Source organism: Squalius cephalus (genome assembly GCF_949319135.1).
Source record: "Squalius cephalus genome assembly, chromosome: 1".
NCBI lineage: Eukaryota > Metazoa > Chordata > Actinopteri > Cypriniformes > Leuciscidae > Squalius > Squalius cephalus.
The window spans coordinates 62,889,472-62,914,573 of record NC_137122.1 but is presented as its reverse complement, the minus strand read 5'-3'; the positions used below and the strand labels follow the sequence as shown (position 1 = coordinate 62,914,573).

The 25,102-nt window shown below is 43.2% G+C and overlaps 1 protein-coding gene across 1 annotated transcript in view; it reads left to right on the top strand.

Annotated features, from left to right (window-relative positions):
* Positions 1–25,102, top strand: part of LOC307172860 (5-hydroxytryptamine receptor 3A-like) — a 51,815-nt gene that overhangs the window by 5,180 nt on the left and 21,533 nt on the right. The window contains exons 2-6 of the mRNA XM_079895544.1: positions 18,372–18,574; positions 18,668–18,712; positions 18,869–18,978; positions 21,533–21,705; positions 21,820–21,977. Coding sequence (XP_079751670.1) covers positions 18,479–18,574; positions 18,668–18,712; positions 18,869–18,978; positions 21,533–21,705; positions 21,820–21,977 — 582 coding nt within the window. The 5' untranslated portion in view covers positions 18,372–18,478. The remainder of the gene's footprint in view (positions 1–18,371; positions 18,575–18,667; positions 18,713–18,868; positions 18,979–21,532; positions 21,706–21,819; positions 21,978–25,102) is intronic.

Here is a 25,102-nt window from a genome sequence, read left to right as displayed (position 1 = left end):
TTAGGAGTGTTTGGCGATCATATACCAGTAGAGAGTCGACATTTTTACAGATAATTGACAGAAACAACACAAACACAAGCGGGACTAGAAGCAGCAGACGGCACGCCACACACACTGGCGCCATCTTGGATCTGTGATCGGAGAGTCAGTTGGGAGTTGGGAACCGGTGAGAAAATGTCCGGTAGCCTACCCGGTAACTTTACCAGTAATAACAATATTAATTTAGTTCTGCTTAACGGTTCCTGAACGCTGTAACTTAACAGCTGCCCAGCCATCAACACAGCTGCGTGTGATTTGTTTACGAGCTGGTCTATATCTGTATTCTAAGGCTCAATCCCAATTCACCCCTTGCCCCTACCCCTTGGCCCTACCCCTCCGTTTTGCGCATTCCCGTGAAGGGGTAGGGCTGTCTCGATTCTCTTTTGGTTGGAGGGGTAGGGGTAAGGGGAAGGGCCAGATAGCCCTTGAAACGAAGATTTTTCGGGACCACACTTCAAACGAAGGGGTATGAGAAATGTACCTGCATACACCGGCTACAGAGGCAACATGACTGCCAATAATCATTTTCTTTATGTCTCATTCAATCTTGTGTTTACGGTCATGTTCTTCAAAGAAATGGTTGCAAAAAAATCGCTAAAGTTCGTTAACAATATGACGCGTGTAAAAAGCAAAAGTTTGAAGCGAAGTGGACGCGCGAATGAGGCGAATTCGCGTCCGCCGCGCTAAACGCCTCATTCGCGCCGCAAGACCTCCAGACGTGCATAAACGCGTCTTAACATTGAAATCACTCGCGCCAGACGCTCTATTCGCGTTTGGTGTGAACGCAGCATTAGGCGTCGAAGATATCGTCATCTCCGTTGTTTTCTGCAAACTTCAGAAGAAAAATGCAAAAAAATAGCTGTAACTCACGCAAGACTACAGCTGACGACGGCATCTTGGAAGTTTGTGATAAACATTGGCGCATCTCCTGTGACGTAGGCGCTAACGACGATGTATAATGACATGTAACGGTGTAGTAGTGGTGTCCCATTTCTTAGGGGAATATTTTCACCCCTACGCCTTGACACTCTGTTTCAAGGGGCAAGGGTAAGGGGTAGGCGAAGGGGTATAAAATAGAATTGGGATTGAGCCTAAGAGTTATTATTACTTGTATGGATCTCATCTCGTTAATAACTTGACAGCACTTAAATGTGTATTCTTACAAGTTAAAGAACAAATGTTTGTGCAATTCCTTTTTTTCACCTTTTATGAGGCCAAAAAAAAATGGCTGGTAAAAAGTCACTGTGGTGGGTGGTCAAAAAAGTTAACTTAAGGCCCTGCTGGGCACCCTTAATCAAATTCAACAGATAGTAATCAGAGATAATTGGAGATGGCAAAAGTACAATGGCAAAACCTGTACAACAGAGGTTTCAAAGATAAAGTGAAACCACAGCACCATGAGTGTGTATACTGGTTTTGTTTTTCATGAGATGTTTTGTACAGTCAAAGGCCTTTGGCATAACTACTACTGTCAGCTGGCCTACAAAGTGGCATCATACCTGCACCACTCTATAGCTAGTATTACATGTGGAAGTGTCTCGAAAACTTTTAGAACATTTTTACTATTACAACTCTCAAGTTATACTAATTGAGAAACGTGTTGATTATAGCATAATATTAAGATCTATAGCATTATATTTAGCAGAGGTGTATAGTCCAGGGGTCAGAAAGTAGAAGTCCTGCCATATGTTTATTCCACCCATGAACTGATTTCACTAATTAGTTATATCTACTGGCTGAATATGCAAATCCAGGTGATTGGAACAAAATACTGAGGAGGACTTTTACTTTGCGAACCTGGACTACTCCTCTGGCCACATGTCAGCCAGCAAAAGAAATACATCAGAACTGGACCTTATCTGAGCCACAAAACCTGTGTTAAATATGGAGTCATTTCATCCTTAATAAGCCTGTTAACAAGCAGAATCACTGAAGGAAAGAAGAGAACAGAAAAAGAGACGAGCAGAAACACAAGAACTACAACTGACTTCAGACACAGCCTCAGATGAAATCAACTGAAGAGAAAAGAAAAAACAATAAATCTGTGAAGATCTCAGCAGAGGAGGATTAAACAACTCCACAAACAGCATTACCAGCTTCACTTATTACTAACCAGACTGACTTTATTTCTGTCAGACGTCTACAGAAGTTTTTATTGAGAATTAACAGAGGTTTAACTCTAATGTGTTTCATTTGGAGTCACCATAATAGTGATCAGTGTGTCCATTAGTTGGGCTCTTAACTCTTATTATATCTTTTGTCCTTTTTAGGCTGCTTTGACAATGTGTTTGTTAATCACATATGCTGCAGCAAAAGAAGGTAAAGTGAAATGAGATCACTTCTCACTTCAAAAGACTTCTACTTAAAGGTTGTAGAGATGAACATTCACAGCTGACAACAGACATGTTGAGTGCATGAATGCAGTGATCTCGTCATTGCAACTCGATTTCTGCACTCAATGTAGATAATAGATCATTTGATTATAACGAGAGTCCAGAACTTACTGATAAACTTGTGCTGTTTGATTGACAGTTCCAGCGATTGTAAAAGGAGCGTTCTTAGATTGCTTTCTATATATAATTTAATCACAGTTTAAATAACAGATTATTTTCATCCTTCTAAGAGAAACAATTTGAAGTTGCCCGTTTAATCACTAGGGTTGATTTACGGATAAATTAACAGCAATAAACGATTTTGAGACAAAGAACATCTGACAGGTTATGCAGCTTTAAACAGGTTATACTGTGTTTTTACACAACCTGGCACTGCACAGCATTTTGCAATAAGAACTTCTGTAGAAATCAATCTGGTTAATGATAAGTGAAGCTGATAATGCTGTTTGTCAAATAATAAAGAATAGTAAAAAAAAACTAAAAAGATAAAGTTAACGTAACATAAATACTGAAAAAGTGTAAGACAGAGAAGTATAGAGGAAAATGATTATTTACTGAGCATGGTGAATAGATGAGTTTTAAGTTGCGATTTAAAGGTCTGGAGGTCAGGGGTGGCATGGAGATTAGGGGGCAGTTTATTCCATTGCTGAGGGCCTACACAGCAAAATCCCCAGTGTTAAATTAACACTGCTCAGTGTTTATATAAATCCACACTCTCAGAGTGTTATAAGTTACACTGAAGCAATGTTAAAGTTAATGAGATAATTAAGTGATGATTGAGTGATGATTGAAGTTCCTCTGAACTAATGCAATTCCTCAGACGGCTAATCCGGTCTTCCGCTTGCAATTATTTCATAAATAAAGCAAAACATGTAACAGGATTTAAAATCCAAATTGCTCTCTTTCAAATTCTGCCTTTCAGAGATTTAGGACATTGGCTCCATATACAGGCCTGTCATGCACCCCAGTGCCTCTCCACATGGACCTGACATCCAAGTAAATCTTCCTCTCAAAGCATTCATCAAAGTATTATTGTATTGACTGATTATTTCTCCTCCGTTCAGGAAGTCACTAAGAAAACACTACCAGAACAATCAAAGCTCTATTCATCCTCTCATTCCACCGATTTCTCAGATAATCAGAATCTACTTGCAATTCTAAAATTTACTATAAAGGGACACTATCCGCTTTAATATCAAGCATAACAAAACGAATCCGTTAACGACCATTCGATGTTCATTGTTGATATACCCACACCCCTCCAACCTAACCAGTCTGTTTCCTTATTTTCAGTTCACAAAGTTCCAAGAATTGATCTCCTGCCGATCCCCTCTTCGTCAACCACATCTCTTTTAAAAACATTGGTTCCAAAACGCTTCGATTTCAAACCTGTGACACAGACAAGCTCATAAATTACCCAATCAGCAATCTAGTAGCTGGTCATGTGTTCATGAATCAGTAAATTCCACCTGCTCTCCTCCTTTACTTACCCAATTAAAGAAAAGTCCCCCTCCACCCCATATCTCTGTTCAAGTGCATGGGTTTCCTTTCAGGTTCTCCAATTAAACTTTCATGTTTCACTGTGCAACAGCAGTGCTTTCTCCCCTCATCAAAATACACCTCTCTCACTACCACAGTAGTGATTTCAGCTACTGGTCTAGCACCCGGTTTCAGAGTAAACTTAATTTCTCACTGTCATAGCAGTGATTTCGGCCACCTCTTTCACGCCAGCGTTCAGAGTAAAATTCTTCTGGTTACTGGTACAATATTTTGATTTCCATTATTTTGGCTACTGGTCTAGCACCAGTTTTCAGGGTAAACTTATTTTCTCATTGATGTCTGTTAAACGTACAGTATGGCATTTTTCGCCACTAGGGGTCGCTAACCTATTTACAATAACAAAGGCGTAGATTGATGATGCAACATTTGCTAAGAATTATGGATCTTGTCGTCAACGTCAAGCCGACCGATCTAATAATGTTTATGGAATTGGCGGCGACAAAACGGAAATAAAGAAACGGGACGTTTCTCGAATTAAATTACAAATTTCTCCTGGTTTGAAAGTTGTTGGAAACAGTCGGGATAATGTAAGTACACAACAACAAAAAAAATATATAACATAGATATAGTGATTTTTGCTATTTTTAAAGCAAAAAAGTTACATATTGTGCCTTTAAGGAAACAATTCCTACTATCCTTTTAAAAAACAAATATCAGAATATCTGATCTGTTGCAATAAATTATTATTAAAGGATAAAATCTATTAATTACAAATAACCACTTTTGGTCAGAAAAACATTAGGGAATAATTCTACCTTACGATGCTGAAAACTATATTACCACCATCATCATCATCATCATCATCATTGTCGTTTCTGGTTTTCTTTGGAACAATTTATGTGTTTTGATAAACACTGTTACAAAGACCACTAACTCACATTAACAGCCAAGTGTCAAACCGCCCAACTAAAGGAAACACTGATCACCATAATGATGATCAACATGTCAATAAAACATCAACATCTAAACCTCTGTTAATTCTCAGTAAGAACTTCTAAAGCCACATGACAGAAATAAAGTCAATCTGGTGAGTATACTCTAGTCTATATATTCTTTAACCTCTTATTCTTTCAAAGTAAAGGTCTTGAGTAAAGCTGTCAGTCGAGTTGTTTAATCCTCCTCTGCTGAGATCTTCAGAGATGTAATGTCTTCTTTTATATTCAGTTGATTTCATCTAAGACGGTGTCTGGAAGTCAGTTGTAGTTCTTGTGTTTCTCTTTCCTTCAGTGTTTATGCTTATTAACAGCAGGTGTTCATCACTAATGCTCATTAGTTTAGGACATTCTAAACATTCTGTCCTGCCAATCATCATTACGAGCGTACTATATAAGCAGCAGACACAACGTCATCTCATTGATATATTCTTCTGGCAGCCCTTCTCCTTCCAGTAAATGATCTATATCCTCTTATGCAGAATTCCATCATGGGGGGATTTTAACTCGGAGCTCAAGCTGAGCCTCAGGTTTGAGCTTCCTCCAAGGACAGCATGCCAAGTTAGTTTACCATTAACCTTTAAGGCTGAATGGGCAGGCAAACTAGTGAATGCATGTATGATTATGTTCATGTTGAATAACAGGGTATTGGATTTATTTTATAAAAAAACAACAACAACAACAACAACAAAAAATAGACTAGAAATAAGTAATTTAAATCATATTTAAACCATGACATGAATGTATGGTTATTTGAAGTACAATACTTGCTCTTGTCGTTACGGTCAACAAACAGTAAGTGTGGTGTTTAGAGATAAATTGAAACCTTGTCTATATGATAATGATATGGCTTTTACATTTATGTTATTGATGGTGTCTGTATTTACATATTTCATTATTTTAAAAAAAATCTGGTGAAAAAAACTGAATATTTTTGTTTGTTTTTTTGTTGTTGAGAAAAACAACAACTGCTTGTGCAATAAAATTCTTGTGACATGAGAGGCAAAAATGAAACTATCCTGGTTCAGCCACTGATTGGGAGCGGTAGTGAGAATGTGTTGATCACTCACAGTGTATAAATATGACCAAATGACCGACATCTGTTCAAGAGTGAATCCTCATCCTACAGCAGAAGTATCTCAGACACTTGGGATTTTTTTCGCTATTGAACATGTACCTACACTGGCTTATATTTTGTCTGTTCTCATTGGGTAAGTACATATTGTTTAATGATAACACTTTACAATAAGGATCAATTTGGTAACATTAGTTCATTACAGTAAATGACAACAAATAACAACATTTTTACAGGACTTGTTAATCTAGATCAGCTTTTCCCAACCCTGCTCCTCGAGGCACACCAACAACACTGCAAATGTTCGATGTCCCTCGCCTTATATTTCTGGTCTTGGAGTCTCTACTAATGAGCTGATGAGTTGAAACGTGTGTTTGATTAGGAAGAGTTAAAAAAATGTGTCTTGTTGGTGTGCCTTCGGGAACAGGGTTGGGAGACACTGATCTAGATATGTTAATTTATAGATATTGTTCATTCATGTCTGTTAATAATATAACCAATGCCGATTGGTCATATATAACCATCCCAGTTACTTTGCACAGGTCAAGCTACATGGAATCAAAGGGGAGGGGGGGTCGCCTTTTCTTTGTAAATACCAAAATGTATTTAATGTGAGAGAGGTCTATCAATGAACAAACAAGGGGGATGTTTCTTTCAGCATGTATTCAAACTGTTAACCCATATGTAAGACTCCACCCCCATATATTGCAAGTCATACAAATATATACATATACAATTTAATGATTTTTCCATGTGCACATATATGCATGTGTGGTAAATTGAAATGTCTATCACATTCCACTACTGGTTGAAAGCATGAACCGTTCGTGAAATGAAGGAAACCAGTCTTATCTGTAGATGAGCAGAGTTATAAAGTTTAATGATGATGAAGTAGATTGTTGTAGAGATGGGCAAATGAAGCTTTGGTGAAGCACTGAACCACTTAGAAGCATTGTTTTGAAAATGGGTTCATTACTCGAAGCTTCAGTAACAGCGACCTCGCCTGGTGAAGTGCCAAGGTTAGATAGTGGACGGGAGGCTTTAAGACGACTGAAATAAATCTAGTGTGCACACACACACACACACTTTTTGGACTGAGCCTGTTTCTTTTTTTGCTCACAACCTCTCCACATTTAGAGAAAGTTCGTTCAGATGTTTTTATACAGACTTGAGACAGCTATTATATAGGCTACTGATAGTTGCAGTTCTATAACTCTACTTTTAGCCTAATATTTAATAATAATATTTAACAGCCAGTGCACATACCTTAGCGATCAGAATAAAGTTTTCCCACGTCAGAACGACCTCTCTTCCCTAGATGCTTCCATAGTAATGAGAATAAATCAATACGAACAAACAAGCCTAATGCTTGTCACTGTGCATTAAAGTTTTTATGCTTTGAGCACTACAATTCAGACTCGAAACGAGACGGTGCCAGTTGCAGTGGCAGCACTGACTGGTTTGCTTGTGGCAGTGGCGCTGCAAACCACTCAGGTTATTCATTCAGAGAATGAAGCAGTTGCTGCTTCGGACGTCATATGTCACGTGATTTTTCCGTACCAAAGCAACCTTCGGAGCAGTGGTTCAAATGAAATTGTAGTTAATGGTTTGAAGCACGTTTCAATGCTTCAGTGTCACACTGCCATCACTAGATTGTTGTCCTATAATTGGATGTTTGGTCAGTCGTAAGGTTTCCCACCAAACAACCAAAGGAGTTGATTCAGCAATATAAGCTGTGTCCTTGATCGTAAACATGTAGAGCTGTCCACAGCCGAGAGCTACATCATAAAACAATCCTGCTTGAGCAGAAAACAAAAAGGTTTCTCAAACAGGTTTGGGAAGTAGACAACAGACAACAATAAAACAGCTTCAAACAGAACCTAGCACAAACTCTACTACTTCCTGTTTTATCCAATACAGAGTGCACTAAGTGTGTCCCCCTAGTGGCTAGGATGAACATAGCAACCAGAATTGCCATGACTGAACCCTGTCACTGCCAGTGACTGCTAAAATTGCTAAAAGCAGTGATGTCTCCTCTCCAGTACCTCACTATTCAGAATTAATATTCCTGTAACTCACCCTTTAAAACCCTTACTCGATGCCTCTTTTTCTGTCCAGCGAGCTTTGGTCTCCCAGCGGACGTAGCATGCATCTATGTTTTCTCTTTCTGTCCAGTGAGCATTTGGTCTCACAGCGGACGAATTGAGAAAATCTCCCGGTCGAGTACTCACAGGAACTGGCCACAGGAACAAGAGACCCCCAGTTCTCAAAGTTATATTATAAGAATAGATTTCTGTCCAGTTGCCAAGGGGAGGGGCCTGAGTCACTCCCCACCAAGCCATGCAGAACAACATCCACGCTGGTGATGAAAGCATTTCAGTCAAGCAGGTCAGGATGGTGCTCCGCTGCAAATCATGGTGTTGTTACAGGCATACCAGTATGTGCAGGAGCATTGATGAGGAGGACGCCTTCTCAGAATTCTGTTGGGCCACAGATTTGTCTCTCCAAAGGACTAAGCAGACTGCCCGTACAATCAACTGTTCTATGTAAGCTTTGGTCATCACAACGAGGCATCTGTGGCTGTAACTCACAGGCATCAAAGACAGAGAGAGAGTGTTCCCTTTCGTTGTCACTCCGAGTTACGTCGGATGACGACGAATGGGGTTTCGCTTAGAAATCCTATCATCTTCGAGTATTAAAACACGAGCCAATGGCAAAGAAATGCCATGGGTCTGCGGAATTTGCATAGCGTAACTCCGCCCCGCCCTGGGGGTATAAAGGAAGTCGCTGGCAACATGCAGATATGTTTTCGCTTCGGAGCCAAGTTGATGTACTTCACTCCACAGCCAAATCCTGAGTTTATCTCTTCATCTCTTCGAGACGAGCCTCTCTCCAGGTGTTGGTGTGACAGCGAGTTCCAGCGAGTGCACATTCCCTGCTGATCTGTGCAGTGATTTGCCAGTGTTTGTGTGTTCTCTCCCTGGTCGCTTCAACACTCTGCGGAGAAATCTCCTTTCACAAAAGAGCATTGCACGCGGCACGTCTTTTTAAAGATGCCTCGCCCGTGCACTTCTGGTTGCGGTCTATTCGTGTCTGACTCTGATGGGCACAATCGCTGTCTTGTGTGTCTGGGTGTCGAGCACGCTAAGGCAGCGTTTGTGGATGAGTCATGTTCCCACTGCGGGAACATGCCCATCGCACGGTTGAGATCGAGACTCAATGATCTTCATGTGAGAGTCCCCTCATCCGCACCCCGATCTACTGGTCCCGAGAGGGCTGGTACTTCGGCTGGCGGCCAGGGTGATCTGAGGGTTACAGTGTGGAACAAAGCGCCGACTATTCCACGCTCCACACTTCCCTCTGTTCCCGTGCAACCCGCGAGTGTCCGCGTGGAAACCGCTGTACAGTCCTCGGACTTGCCGCGAGTTTCATTCGGCGCTCCAGAGGATGACGCGATGTCGATCGCTGCATCACAAGGTGGGCAGGAGTCCTCGGGAAGTGAGAATTCGGCTGTGCTGCCACCCTCGGGTGCCCCAGCATTGTCCGAGTCTGATCCCGAGATGACGGCCATGCTTTCCCGGGCAGCCGCGGCGATCGGTCTTGAGTGGTCCCCGCCACCTGGGCCGGTTCGTTCGCGGCTGGACGATTGGTTTTTGGGTGCGGCTGCTGATCCGCGTCGGCGGCCAACCCCAATGCCTTTTTTCCCGGATGTGCATGAGGAGGTCACGAGGTCCTGGAAGGCACCATTGTCTTCCCGTGATCGCTCGGCGACCGCCTCCGCCTTGCCTCCCCTTGATCAGGCGGCCGCCAAAGGGTACACTGGGGTTCCCCAGGTTGAACGCTCTGTTGCGATGCAACTGTGTCCTCAGAGTGCTTCTTCCCGCGGGGACCCAAAGCACCCCTCCAAGGCCTGTAGGTTCTCTTCCACTCTTGTGGCGAAGGCCTACAGAGCTGCGGGGACGGCGGCCTCCTCACTGCATGCCATGGCGACTCTGCAGGTCTACCAGGCCCAGATGTTGCGTGATATGCACGAGGGGAGGTCTGACCCAGCACTCTTTGATGAGTTGCGTGCCGCCACCGACCTTGCTCTCCGAGCGACGAAGGTGACCGCACGCTCGCTGGGTCAGGTGATGGCCACTTCGGTGGTCCAGGAGCGACACCTATGGCTAAACCTGGCTGATATGCGGGAGGCCGAGCGGACCCGGTTCCTCGACACCCCCATATCCCAGGCTGGCCTATTCGGCGGTGCAGTCGAGGATTTTGCCCAGCAGTTCTCGACTGCCCAGAAGCAGACTGAGGCTTTAAAACCTGTCCTGCCCCGGCGGCCCGCTGCTTCGGCGGCGCAGCCGTCGGCACAGGTGCCTCAGCCCGCTCGCCGCCGAGGGCGCCCTCCTGCGGTTCCCGCCCCTCCCGATCGGCCCCAGCAGTCCGCTGCTCCCGGGTCGCGTCGTAGAGGAAGCCGTAGGAAGGCGCCACAGCCCTCTCCCGCCCCGCGCCCCGCTAAACGCCAGGCTAAGCGGCGCTCCTGAGACGGGCTGCTCAGAGATGGCGATGAGTTCTGTACAGGAGCCGGTAGCAGGGCCGCTCCTTCCCCCGGTGGAGGGCCGGGGGAGAATCCTTGGTTTTCCCATTCCCGCTGCTCATCCCACGACGGGCAGCACCCTAAAATGGTTAAAGAAAGAACTCACTATCCCATCTCTGAGCACACGGAGTGTGCGGATGAGAGCACGCGCCGCCCACGGGCCACGCTCCTCTCATCCCCCTCTGTCGCCAGACCCCTGCCAGAGCACGCCCCCGTGGGACGCTGGTCCTCCCCTGGCCTCCTCTGGCAGGACGCGGCTAATGACCGTGCCCCCGCACCGGGCCGCTATGCCACCCACGCCTGGGCCGGTCATTCCGCCTCGCTGCACCCCCGACGGTACGTCTGTGGTTCGTATGACCCCGCTGGTGCACTTTCTGGAAGCCTGGCTAGAGCTTCCCGGACTGTCCCGCTGGGTCGCGAGAACCATCAGGCTCGGCTACGCGTTTCAGTTCGCGCGATCTCCTCCCCGCTACAGCGGAGTCCGCTTCACTATGGTCGGTGGCAATGCCCCTGTCATGAGAGCGGAGGTCGCCACCCTACTGGCGAAGGGTGCGATCGAGATTGTCCCTCCAGCCGAAATGAGGTCCGGCTTCTACAGCCCTTACTTCATTGTTCCGAAGAAATCGGGTGGGTTACGGCCAATCCTCGACCTGCGCGTCCTGAACCGCTCCCTTCACAGGCTGCCGTTCAAGATGCTCACGGCCAAACGCATTTTCGAGTGTGTGCGGCCACAGGATTGGTTTGCAGCGATCGACCTGAAGGACGCCTACTTCCATGTCTCCATTTTACCTCGACACAGACCGTTTCTACGGTTTGCTTTCGAGGGGCAGGCATACCAGTACGCGGTTCTCCCTTTCGGGCTAGCCCTGTCTCCTCGCGTCTTCACGAAGATCATCGAGGCAGCCCTTGTTCCCCTCCGGGAACACGGGGTTCGCATCCTGAACTATCTCGACGACTGGCTAATCCTAGCTCACTCTCGAGACCAGGTTTGCGAACACAGGGATCTGGTGCTCCAACACTTAGCCCGTCTGGGCCTTCGGGTCAACTGGGAAAAGAGCAAACTTTGCCCCGTGCAGAGGATCTCTTTTCTCTGTATGGAGATCGACTCGGTTGCCATGTGCGCGCAGCTTACGAGCGAGCGCGCGCGCGCAGTCACTGCTGACTTGTCTTCGCCAATTCGAGGGCAAGAGTGCGGTTCCACTGAAATTATTTCAGAGGCTCCTGGGGCATATGGCATCCGCAGCCGCAGTAACGCCGCTCGGATTACTTCATATGAGACCGCTTCAGCTTTGGCTTCGCGATCGAGTCCCGAGGTGGGCATGGCAACACGGCAAGCTCCGGGTCCCAGTGACTCCGACCTGCCGTCAGACCTTCACCCCGTGGTCGAACCTCAGCTTTCTACGGGCCGGAGTGCCCCTGGAACGAGTTTCCCGGCATGTTGTTGTGTCAACAGATGCCTCCACCACGGGCTGGGGCGCCATGTGCAATGGACATGCTGCCGCGGGCTCCTGGACAGGACCCCAGCGCCTATGGCATGTCAATTGCCTCGAGTTGCTGGCTGTACGTCTCGCCCTGCACCGCTTCCATGCGCTGCTCAGGGGTCAGCACGTATTAGTCCGATCAGACAATACCGCAACAGTAGCGTACATCAACCATCAAGGTGGTCTGCGCTCCCGCCGTATGTCACAACTCGCCCGCCACCTCCTCATATGGAGTCAGAAGCATCTGAGGTCGCTTCGAGCCATTTATATCCCGGGACACCTGAACCAGGCGGCCGACGAGCTGTCTCGAGTTCGGCCTCTCTCTGGAGAATGGCGACTCCATCCCCAGACGGTCCAGCTGATTTGGGATCAGTTCGGCAACGCACAGGTAGACCTGTTTGCCTCCCACAACTCGTCCCATTGCGACCTGTTTTATTCCCTGACCGAGGGCACGCTCGGCACGGATGCACTGGCGCACAGCTGGCCGCGGGGCCTCCGCAAGTATGCGTTTCCCCCAGTGAGCCTTCTTGCGCGGACCCTGCGCAAGATCAGGGAGGACGAGGAGCAGGTAATATTGGTTGCCCCATACTGGCCCAACCACACCTGGTTCTCAGAACTCATACTCCTTGCGACAGCACCTCCCTGGCCAATTCCTCTGAGGAAGGACCTCCTTTCTCAGAGACGGGGCACCCTTTGGCACCCTCGTCCCGGTCTTTGGAACCTCCACGTGTGGCTCCTGGACGGGACGAGGCAGGTTTGAGTACCCTACCACCAGCGGTGGTGGCTACCATCACTTCCGCTAGAGCATCGTCCACGAGACATGTCTATGCGTTGAAGTGGAACCTCTTCGTCAACTGGTGTTCTTCTAAACATCAAGAACCCACAAAATGCCCCATCAGTGTCGTGCTTTCCTTCCTGCAAGAAGGGTTGGAGCGAAGGCTGTCTCCCTCCACCCTGAAAGTGTATGTTGCCGCCATTGCCGCACATCACGACGCAGTTGATGGTAAGTCCTTGGGAAAGCACGACCTGATCGTCAGGTTCCTGAGGGGAGCCAGGAGATTAAATCCTCCTCGTCCTCCCCTCGTACCCTCTTGGGACCTCTCAGTGGTTTTAACTGCCCTGCAGAGTGCTCCCTTTGAGCCTCTGCAATCAGTGGAGCTTAAGTTCCTGTCAATGAAGACAGCGCTCCTGGTTGCATTGGCCTCCATCAATAGGGTAGGGGACCTCCAGGCATTTTCGGTTGACGAAGCGTGCCTGGAATTCGGGCCGGCTAACTCTCACGTGATCCTGAGACCCCGGCTTGGATACGTGCCCAAGGTTCCTACCACACCCTTTCGAGACCAGGTAGTGAACCTGCAAGCGCTGCCCTTGGAGGAGGCAGACCCAGCCTTGGCACTGCTCTGTCCAGTACGCGCCCTTCGTGCTTACGTAGACAGAACGCGGTGTTTCAGGACCTCAGACCAGCTCTTTGTCTGTTATGGTGGGAAGCTGAAGGGAAAGGCTCTCTCCAAGCAAAGGTTGTCTCACTGGATAGTGGACGCCATTGCTTTGGCTTACCAGCAGCAAGGTCGACCGTGCCCCCTTTGTGTGACGGCCCACTCCACTCGGAGTGTGGCATCCTCTTGGGCTCTAGCGCATGGCGCCTCGCTAACAGACATCTGCAGAGCTGCAGGCTGGGCGACACCTAACACATTCGCGAGATTCTACAATCTCCGAGTAGAGCCAGTTTCTTCTCATGTACTCGCTTCAACTAGCCGGTGCTAGATTCTGCTCAGGTGTCTTCGCTTGCTCGCCATTCCTCTCCACGGACGGGATACGTGCGATATTTCCTCAGGTGAGCCTCATAAGCCCTGAGTCTCCTCCAGCACTGACGACGTCAACGCCAGAGTTATGCCACTGGCAGCTTTTGCGCTTGGCTAGGTGCCTCCATGTGCATGGTTCCCTTCGGGCGACCCCCACATGTGTATTCCACTGTAAGCCTCTTTGAGCATGTGTCTTTCCCTTGGCAAGCCACCTTGCCACCCCTGGGGTTGAAATATTCCACCTGCGGCTGGACACCCCAGTGTTACTCCGTATGCAGTCCTTCGGGGTCATATGTGTATTCCAAGTCCCCCCCTTCGGGTTGGGCATGATTGCATATTTCCACTGGATATGCTTCCCAGTGTACCTTGGTATTCCTGTGTTAAGTAGGACTCCTTCGTCCGTGCTAGTCTCACGACAGGGAGCTCAGACTTACGCAGGGCACTGGAAGACAGTCGAGAGGTGGCGTGATTATACGGGAACCCCATTCGTCGTCATCCGACGTAACTCGGAGTGACAACGAAAGGGAACGTCTCGGTTACGTATGTAACCCTCGTTCCCTGAGTAGGGAACGGAGACGTTACGTCTCCCTGCCACTTCCGCTGTACCGCTGGAACGCCTGAGTTCAGTCTCGGCTCCTCAGCGAAGACATATCTGCATGTTGCCAGCGACTTCCTTTATACCCCCAGGGCGGGGCGGAGTTACGCTATGCAAATTCCGCAGACCCATGGCATTTCTTTGCCATTGGCTCGTGTTTTAATACTCGAAGATGATAGGATTTCTAAGCGAAACCCCATTCGTCGTCATCCGACGTAACGTCTCCGTTCCCTACTCAGGGAACGAGGGTTACATACGTAACCGAGACGTTCCTGTTTGAAGCTATATGCCCCCAAGGCAAATAATCCTTTGTTGTGTATCTTTGGATTATGTTGTGTTGTAAATAAATCCAAACAATCAAAAAGCCATTTTAAACTCTCCTCATTCTTTGTTCTAGTTCCCTCACAGTCCCACCTGATAGGGCTATTATGGGAGGGTCTTTGTCTTTCAAGGTGTGAAACATCAATATTCATGATGATTTACGAATGTCTTACACATTTTAAATCAATATATTGTTTGTGGGCAGGGTTAGGCAGGATGATTTTCACATAGTTTTGAAGCAAAAATTCTAGGCTACTTGATACAAATTTCAAAAGTCTTGTGAACAAATAATCAATATGGGTTAAATGGCCTTATTTCAGTGACAACATTTTTTTTGTCTTTTCACAAACCATGCATAAACGTCATTTTCTCAAAACTACAAACTTTTACGTACATGCTGCTTACATATTTTTGTAGCAGAGTTTGTGCTGAATAAGCACAAATGTCAGAGCATATCAGAACACCTCGAGGGCCCAGAAAACCCCTCAGACCCCAGAGGGTTAAAATAACATTCAAACTATAAAATAACATAAATATTTATATTGAAAGCCACAGCAGAAATGCAGCTCACAGCTGTGTTTTGTGAACGAATTTGCAGCTTTGAACAAATCGTGAGAGTCAATGATTCAATGACCCATTCATAAATACAACCACTTTCTTCTGAATGAATGAATGACTCGATGACTCACTCATAAAGACAGTGTCTTACCGCCACCTACCGGTGGTTTTAATTAAATATTTAAAATATCACTTCGTTTTTTCCATCACTGCATATTCTCCATTGAACATTTTTTACATTTTTTTTAGTGGTGGGCCGTTATCGGCGTTAACGTGCTGCGTTAACGTGAGACTTATCGGGCGATAAAAAAAATATCGCCGTTAATCTATTCTCAAAGTTGAGCTGGGTCTATACTACGCAAGCTATGATGACTTTCACCTTGATATTTTAGCGCGGATGTAGCCTATACCTAGCCGAATTTGGTTCGGTGTTCGGTACGCATTTTCAAACCGAACGGTTTGTTGGACCATTTTTCCTGCCGACTTAAATTTCGTTATTTCAAATGTTGGCGGGTCGCGCGTGGCAAGCGCGCTCATAAAGTAAGAGACGCTGGCGCGAGGGGATGGGTAGGTTTAAGGTTGAGGGTAGGGTTAGCTGCCTCTAAGGAGCAATTGGGGGCTTAAAACACCATCGAGCCTGGCGCGACCACAACATTCTCGACATCAAATGGCAAACGTAATGTAAGCGGAACGAAACTGAGATACTCGTTATTGTGTGGTTGACGGACCGTTGTTTATCAGTTTGGACTAAAGCAGCGCAAGCCGATCTTGATCAAGCGACACTGTTACTACACAGCGCTAAGAGATCCAGTAAAGAAATCATTTGAATTCGCTACTTAAGTAATAACATTGCTGTGAGATCTAGTGAGAAACATTCACATTTCTCCGTTATTAACGGATCAAACAGCGCGTGGAAACCAGGAAGAAACATTGTGCCATGAATGAACTATCCAGTGTCCACAGATCTGCAACATTTACCATGGATTTACTGTAGTAACACTAACTGCAACCATGGAAGTTTGGCAGGAATAGGCTATAAATGCTTTCAAGTAACATTACCTTGGTTTTATTTTGACATTATGAATAAAATTGCTACCCTCAAATGTTAATCTGAACTAAAAATAGACATTTGTTTATAACTACTTCAATATTAGGCTACATTTCATTTTTTCCAAGGAGCTGTTTTGTTTTATATGCTCATAAGACGTCTATTATAGCTCCATCATTGCTCAAAGTAAAAAATTAAAAATAAAATCATACTTTATTATGTTAGTTTTAATAATAATAAAAAAACTCTGGCATTTCTTCACAAGTTCTTTTAAATGTCACTTTGTATTTAAGAAACACGTGCCCTTTAGTCATTATTTGGGTAGCACACACATATTCTGAATGCCTTCATCAGAATTCAAATGAGCCATTTTAATCTAGATTAATTCCAAGATTAAAGTGAGATTAATCTAGATTAAAAAAATTAATCTATGCCCACCACAATTTTTTTTTTAATTTAGATTTAAGGGGGCAAATATTGTCCCTTATTGGAAAAGATGTGACTGCAGTCTAAGTTTTAGAGAGGGTCTCAAAAGTTTATGAACTACAGATCTAGCCTATGAGGCGCACGGACATGCTTTGTCTCTAGGAGTTAGGGCTTATTCCACCAGGGGGGTTGCATCCTCCAGGGCTTTTGCAAGAGGCGACCCCGTGCAGCAATTATGTGATGGGGCAGGCAGGTCCTCTCTGCACACAGTCTCTCCCTATAAAGGATACCTTTACCACTCTACAGATAAAGCGTTGTCGGGAAAATTCGTTTCGCGTACCTTCCCCGAAGTGATGAAATAAAATAAAATTCTGTATCAAAAATTATAAGGAAACACCAGCACTTTGTTTAGGCTTGGTCTGTAGGGAATTCCAAACCTGCGTGTATTCAAACGCACATAACTATAGAACCAATTCTTAATGCGCATGTGAACGCCATCAGCGTTTCTCACAGGTTCGCGTTTAAAGTCTGTGTAGAGAGAATGGTGTCGTCTTAGCGGCCCCTAATTTAATAACAAATGATCGTTGCGACGGAAGCGAATCAATCAAAACTTAACTTTAGCTGGAAAATAACTTTATTAAAGAACCGCTATAAAGTCAAAACAATCTCTGTTACCTTAAATTATACGCTTATCTCTGTAAAGCTGCTTTGAAACAATCTCCATTGTTAAAAGCGCTATATAAATGAAGATGACCTGACTTGACTTGACTTGCACACATTTATCAGATTTCAGTTTGAATATTCATGGGCTCACATGTTCTTGAGTCAACATCCCAAGCTCTTGTCTGAGACCTCTCCAGTGTTTGTGAGCACACACTACACAACCTTGAGGGGTCCAGACACTTCCAAGTGCGACTGTGTTGGTATTCTCAGGCGCACCTGTTTCAGGTTTATTTATAGCCTCTATAGTTACACTGTAAAAAATGTAACTGTGATTTTTACGGTAAAAAACCGGCAACTGTGGTTGCCAGAACTTTACCGTCAAAAATACGGTAACAACCCGTTATTGGTTTTACAGACTTAACTTAAAATTTACAGTAATAAACTGTATTTTATCTGATATAATGTGAATTTACCGTCCTATTGAAGTATTAATATCTGTTTTGTATCATAATTTGATTATGCAAATAAACGATTGACTCTCCATTGGAATAATGTACAGGGAGTGAACATTTCCATTATAAAAAAAAGAAAAAAAAAGGCACCTCTATTATCCCAATCTCAAATCCGGGAGTTTAGAATGGTAGAAAAGAGTAATTCATATTTTAAACTGTGGAGTTGAAACTTGCGGTATGTTTTTTTTTATTCTAGAGTAACCTCTAATATAAATATGTACAAAAAACAAACAAACAAAAAAACAACAACATTTGGACGACCCCCTAAGAGCAAAAGTCTATTTGTCTTTGTGTGTGTCTGACAAGAGTATGAAATGTAGAAGAATGAATGTTTAAACTTGGAGAATATATTCTGCTGTGTTTCTGAATGTCTCATATTCACAGGGTGGGTGTCTGATGCTCAAGTCTGCAGTGCTGTTGAATATGCTCAAGCTAAAAAGGATCTTTTTGAAAAACTCGGCTTGGGCAATGATGACTCTCAGAATTTCAGAATGTGGCCCTTGATATTCAACAGTTATGGCTCGTACTTCGGTTCCCACCCTACTGAGATTTATTTGGACATGTATGTGACCTCCATCATAAAAGTGGTATGTGTCCAACATGATTTATCTTCTCATTCAAGTCATTATGGGATGTCAAGCAGTTGTAATATCATCTCTCAACACATCTTATATCTACAGGATGAAAAAGCCCAGAGTCTCACGACACAGGTCAAAGTGCTAATAGTAAGTGTTTAAAAAAAACGATTTCATTCTTATTTCACAAATTTTTACTTCATTTACATAATTTTGTCACATGATCAGAGGTTTGATTGGATTTTCAAGCATACAGTATCTGTCTCATAATCACTCTGAACTTCTCTATAATTCTAACTTTTCCAGCAGTGGCCAATTTGGGATATGCAGTGGGATAAAAAGGAATTTTGTGGAATTGAAACATTTGCTGCCCCCAAAAATATGTTTTGGACTCCAGACATTGGTATAATGGAAAGGTATAAAAATGACTTCTGTCAGAACCTTTTATTTCAGTGGTTTTTGCCTTTTAGTGACAAAATGATGGACAGAATAAGGGTACTGGTATGACAAAAGAGAAATGACAAAACAGATTCAAAGACTTGGTTCATACTACAGATAAAACAGCTTTTTCTGGTCAAATCAGATGTTTAAGATTGATTGTTCACATTATCATTTTGTAATCTGTTTAATCAGACAGTCATCATGGTCAAAAAATTATGATTGTGTCAAAACATAACCAACACCACCTGATCAACTTTTCTCTTTGTATATCTGACAGTTATAACTCAGATACAACAGCCAAACAATATCTAATGTTAACAGTTTAAGGGTCAAGAGCCCAACTAAAGCAAACACTGATCACCATAACGGTGTCTTAAAAAATTAGGTTGAAGTCCGTTGTAGTTCTTGTGTTTCTCTTTCCTTCAGTGATTCTGCTTGTTAACAGCAGGTGTTCATCACTAATGCTCAATCTTTATTAATGAATCACTTGATTATCTCATTAACTTTAACACTGATTCAGAGTTACTTTAACACTCTTTAGAGGGGGACCATATGTACTCTGAGCAGTGTTGATTTAACACTGATTTTGCTGTATATTATTTTGGTAATTAGTGTCCTTTTCGAGTCTCCAAGTGTCCTTTCTGTAACCTTGAAAAAGCTTGCAGAAAATACAGTTTTGTGAGAATCATCCTTCAATACAATAGTTTATTTAGCTGGATATAGCAAATGATGACACAAAAAAATATATACAGCCCTGTTCTTTGAACGTTTAAAAATGACAAACACTTGTTATGTTGCTTACTACACTCTGCTGAGGAAGTAGAGCTTAAAAAATAAACATGACTTACAGTTGAAAGCGCAGCTGTCACCATTTTTCAAATAAATGACCAATTTGAAGCTTCTGTGACGTCCCAGCTAGAAATGTTTTGTTCTAAAAACGTTCTGAGAACATTACCATAAAATTCTAATAATGTTTTCAGCGGGTAGTTTTATTTTGGTTCCCAGAATGTTCTCCTAAAACATACACAGAAAAAACTCCAGTGATAAAAAGTTAATGATATAATTAAGTGATTAATTGAGCGATGAGTGGCCATTATTGAAGACACCTGATGTTAACAAGCAGAATCACTGAAGGAGAAAATCACTATTTTAAGTTACCATTATGGTGATCAGTGTTCATTTTAGCTGGGCTAAAGTTATAACTCCCATATGAACAAAGAGAAAAGATGATCAGATGTTGCTGATTATGTTTAGATATAATCATCATTTGACCTGAATCACAAAACTCATTTTGAGTGTAATCTCTGACTTAAATTTATATTGTTGATTACATCATCACAGTGATTCTACAACATCAGATCCAGAATTTTCTATATATTCCAAAGGATTTCTTAAAAGTCGTTTAAAAAAACAGAAATATTTAGTTAGGAAAAGGAAATTACTAAGACAATTCAGATCATAATTTATTCATAACGCAATGCATGATGGGAGCCATGAATGAGTTTTGATTGGTTGCACCCAGAATGCACTGTAACATGCTTTATTATTGTCACCATTGTTGAGATTCACAGGCTGAATCTTGATGTGTGTGTGTCTAAATAAAATATTTTGAACAGAATTTTTAAGAAATATTTTGGATTCTATGGAAAATGCTACAATTCGTATGCTATAAAACCAACAGGCTGCTGCAATCAACACTTTCTAAACTTTAGTCCTCTGATTTAAAGCACTTTGGACAAAAGCATCTACTAAATGACTAAGTGCAAATGAGTTTAGTGTTTCAGGTCAAATGATGATTACATCAAAACATAACCAACACCAACTGATCACCTTTTATCTTTGTTCAGCTGAAAGTTATAACTTAGTTACAACAGCCAGACAAAATCTAAAGTTAGTAGTTTAAGGGTCAAGAGCCCAACTAAAGCAAACACTGATCACCATAATGGTGACTTAAAATGAGATTTTCTCCTTTGGTGATTCTGCTTGTTAACATCAGGTGTCTTCAATAATGGTCAATCATCACACAATTAATCACTTAATTATCTCATTCATTTTAACACTCTTCAGTGTTCATTTAACACTCATATTTTAACACTTTAACCCTTTGAGTGTGGAGTCAAATAAACTCCCAGGAGAGTTAATTTAACACTGGAGTTTTTGCTGTGTAGGAAAACATTCTCTAAAAACATCCTCAAAATGTTACATTTAAAACGTTATATCTTAGTTTACATTTAACCTTATAGAAACATTATTTGGAATGAGAAAACATCCTCAAAACATTCTTTGAACATTACATTCAAATGTTTTCTTTAAAACATTAACCAAACTTGTAGGGAATGTTAGCCAATGTTCTGAGAACGTTCCCTGCTAGCTGGGGTATGTGGCCAACTAAAGTGTGCAGCCTTCAAAACGAGATACAGCTCTTGGTTAGCTGGTTAATCAGTATCTGCAAGTTACTTTTGATTTAAATACTGTCTTTAATCACCATGTCTTTATTAATCAGTGTTAATTTATATTTTATCCATTTAGCATCAAGACTGAGTTTGGAACAAAGGATTCTCCAAATGTGCTGTTGTTCTATTTCGGCGCTGCAGTCTCAGCTGACTTCTTATCTCTGACCACGGCCTGTAAGATGGATCTCTACAGGTTTCCCTTCGACACCCAAATCTGCAATATTACATTTCAGTCTACAGCATATTCAAGTACATCTGAAACACATGAACCAGTTTTGACAAACAAACACAAGATAACATGGTTTATTCTTCTAAACTATTTGACTTTAATATGAAATACAATTTTAATGTCTGTTCCCACAGAGCGGGATGTTACAATTAAACTAATGAGTGACCAACCATACATCAATCATTTCTCACAGGATCTCTTTCAGGCCCAGGGAGAGTGGGAGCTCCTCAATATAAGTTACACTAATTCTACCATCATTAGGTGGCTTGAATTCGATCAGCTGATATATCAGGTACAGAGCACAGGGTATGGAGTGCAAGCCCATATTAAATATTTAAATAAAATGAAAAAAAAAAAAAAAAACACACGAAAGATCAGCTAGTTGATGAGTTTGTGAAAAATATGCGCATAAATGACATACAATTTGCAAAATACAATTTGTACATTTTCATTTGAACCTTTAAGGCAATTCATTTATTGCCATTTTCCAAAAGATTAGGGTGCAAGTATTAAAATTAAATTTTTAATGTGTGTGCTGTTTTTTTTTACACCAAAGTGTGGAATTATATTATAATATAATATATATTACAGAATTGTATCCATTATTTTACTATTTAATGTTCAAAGTCAACATTTAAATTCTATGAAGGTTTTGCTTATAAGTAATACTCAGAGGTGGAAATTAACGAATTACATTTACTCAAGTACTGTAATTAAGTAGTTTTTTTGTGTACTTCTACTTTTTTAAGTGGTTTTTAAAATCTGTAATTTTACTTTTACAAAAATACAATGCATTAAAATGCAAGCAGGGTTAATGCAGTGCATATTTTTTTCAAGTAGTGCAATTCAACAAGCTTTTTTGTTTCAAAAACATTTGGCATTATTTTACTTCCATAATAGTAACACCAAAGCAGTGTTATGCTGCGTTCACACCAAACGCGAATATGCGTCTGGCGCGAGTGATTTCAATGTTAAGTCAATGTTAAGACGCGTTTACGCGCGTCTGGAGATCTTGCGGCGCGAATGATGCGTTTAGCGCGGCGCGGTAGACGCGAATTCGCCTCATCGCGAATTGAGCGTTTGGTGCGATACGCGCGTTAAGCGCGAATTGTGCTTTTTGTGCGTTTGACGCGAATTCGCGTCTGCCGCCCGAGTTGAAAAATCTGAACTTCTGCGTCAATTCGCGCCGCGTTAACCAATCAGGAGCCTGCTTGCTGCTGTCACGTGGTGAACTGACAGTTTATAATGTTATTTTATGTTTGGCCTCAATAGATTTTGTAATATGACTAAAATGCACAACAAAGCAAATAATCTTTCACATAAAAACTCGATTTCAATATATGAGAGATACTCATTTTGTATTGAATGCTATTTATTCCATATTCTAGATTATATGAAACTTTATTAATCTAATGTAAAGACAATAAACACAATATAAAAACTTTTCAAAAAATCACAGGACAGGTTTCACTTTTGGAGGCTGGCTCCATTTATTATCAAAACAAAAATAAATGACAGATTAGGTGCGGGCGAGGGTGAACCTCGCACCGGGCTGTACAGCGCGGGCTCGTCATGCAGAGACCACTCGAGGCCGAGGCTTTATACGGCCTACGCTGTCCTCGTCAGCGTCCTCACCGTTAGGTCCACCAAACCTACCTCCTGAAGCAAATTGTGAAACTCCTGAAACCCTCTGGAGGGTTTGGTGGACCCGAGTACTGTGACGATGTCCCCTACGCTGCTGTTTCTGCTCTCCAGAGCATATACGAGCAGTGACTCTCTCGATTAATGCTATTGCTAATGCTCGATAAACATCTAAAAAAGATGGCCGCCAACAGGTTTCGAAACTTTCGCCCTCGGGCTTCGCCTTTGACGCGCGTGACGCGCGTAAATTTCGCTTCAAACTTTTGATTTTACGCGCGTCAATTTCGCTCTTGACGCGCGAATGCACACAAAGTGGTCACGCATATAACTAGACGCGGCAGGCACGAATTTTGACGCAGATTCGCGTTTGGTGTGAACGCAGCATTGCGGTGCGTGTCCACTGGCACGGTGTGAGCGGAGCGGAGCGAGCGTTTTCAATTCATTCCTATGGAAGTCGAGCTTCACGCTCGCGCAGTGCATTTTGGGATTGACAGCGGACCGGAGAAAGCGTTGAGAGCGACAGACAGCGTCAAAAAGGTTGGGCAGTTCTCGACTTTATGCAAATATCAAGCGAAAAACGCGGTCGACAGCCAATTGCTGTGAGGTTCGGGATGTGACGTCTGTCTTTAGAGTTTAAAAATATGCAAATTGTGCAGGAGTTTATGCTGGATTTAATGCGTAAATAATTTTGTTTACAAATTAGACGCTTGCAGTTGTTATATATATGTTAAAGATTTTATTTTGGATGTGTTCATTGTGATTATATTGGCTGGGTTTATAAAAGTTTATAAAATTGAAAGGATATCTTTGCTTGGTGCATTTGGAAACAAAGCTTGTCTATTTCTAATGGTGTGTTCACACCAAATGCGAATTTCATTATTGGCGCGAGTAGATTACATACAAAGTCAATGCAAAGACGCGAATCGGCGCGAATTGTTGCCGGGCGGTGCGAATGACGCGAATTGAGCGACGCGTTTCCTGAATCGCGTCTTCCGCGCAAGTTGAAAAAATTGAACTCGAGCGGAAAATTCGCATGACGCTTAGTTGCGCAAGCCAATCAACGAAGAGCTCATTGAAACGTCACCGGTTTCGTCCGTTCCCTCAGGTTCCCTCACTGGATGTCCTCCGTTTTTGGATCTTCCACAACAAATACAAAGCAGCAATACGTCTTATTCTAGACATGACGGAAATGTACGGCAGAAATAAAGTGTTGTTGTTGTTGTTGATACTCTTTTTGGGGGGATATTTATTCGACAGTGACACGGACGCGCGAATGGATTAAAATGTGCAAGCGTCTAACTAGACGCGATAGACGCAAATTTGACGCTCTATTCGCATTTGGTGTGAACACACCATAAACGTAATCGCGTGCATCGCTGATGATTATACTGTTCGTGTGTTGAAAAAACTTAGATTAAACACACTCGCAACAGACACACCCCAAAGCGGAGACGTTACAGCGTTGCCAGCGGCACTGAGCGGAGTTTTGCCGCTGTAGTGGACACGCTGCGTTCACACCAAATGCGAATATGCGTCTGGCGAGTGATTTCAATGTTAAGTCAATGGTAAGGCGCGTTTACGCGCGTCTGGAGGTCTTGCGGCGCGAATGAGGCGTTTAGCGCGGCGCGGTAGACGCGAATTCGCCTCATTCGCGCGTCTAGTTCGCTTTTTAAATCATGAAACATGCTGTGATTTATTCCAAAGTGATTTAGGCATATCTAATGCATTTAACATCAAATAATCTACATTTTGACGTTCAAAAGTAGGCGCACCAAG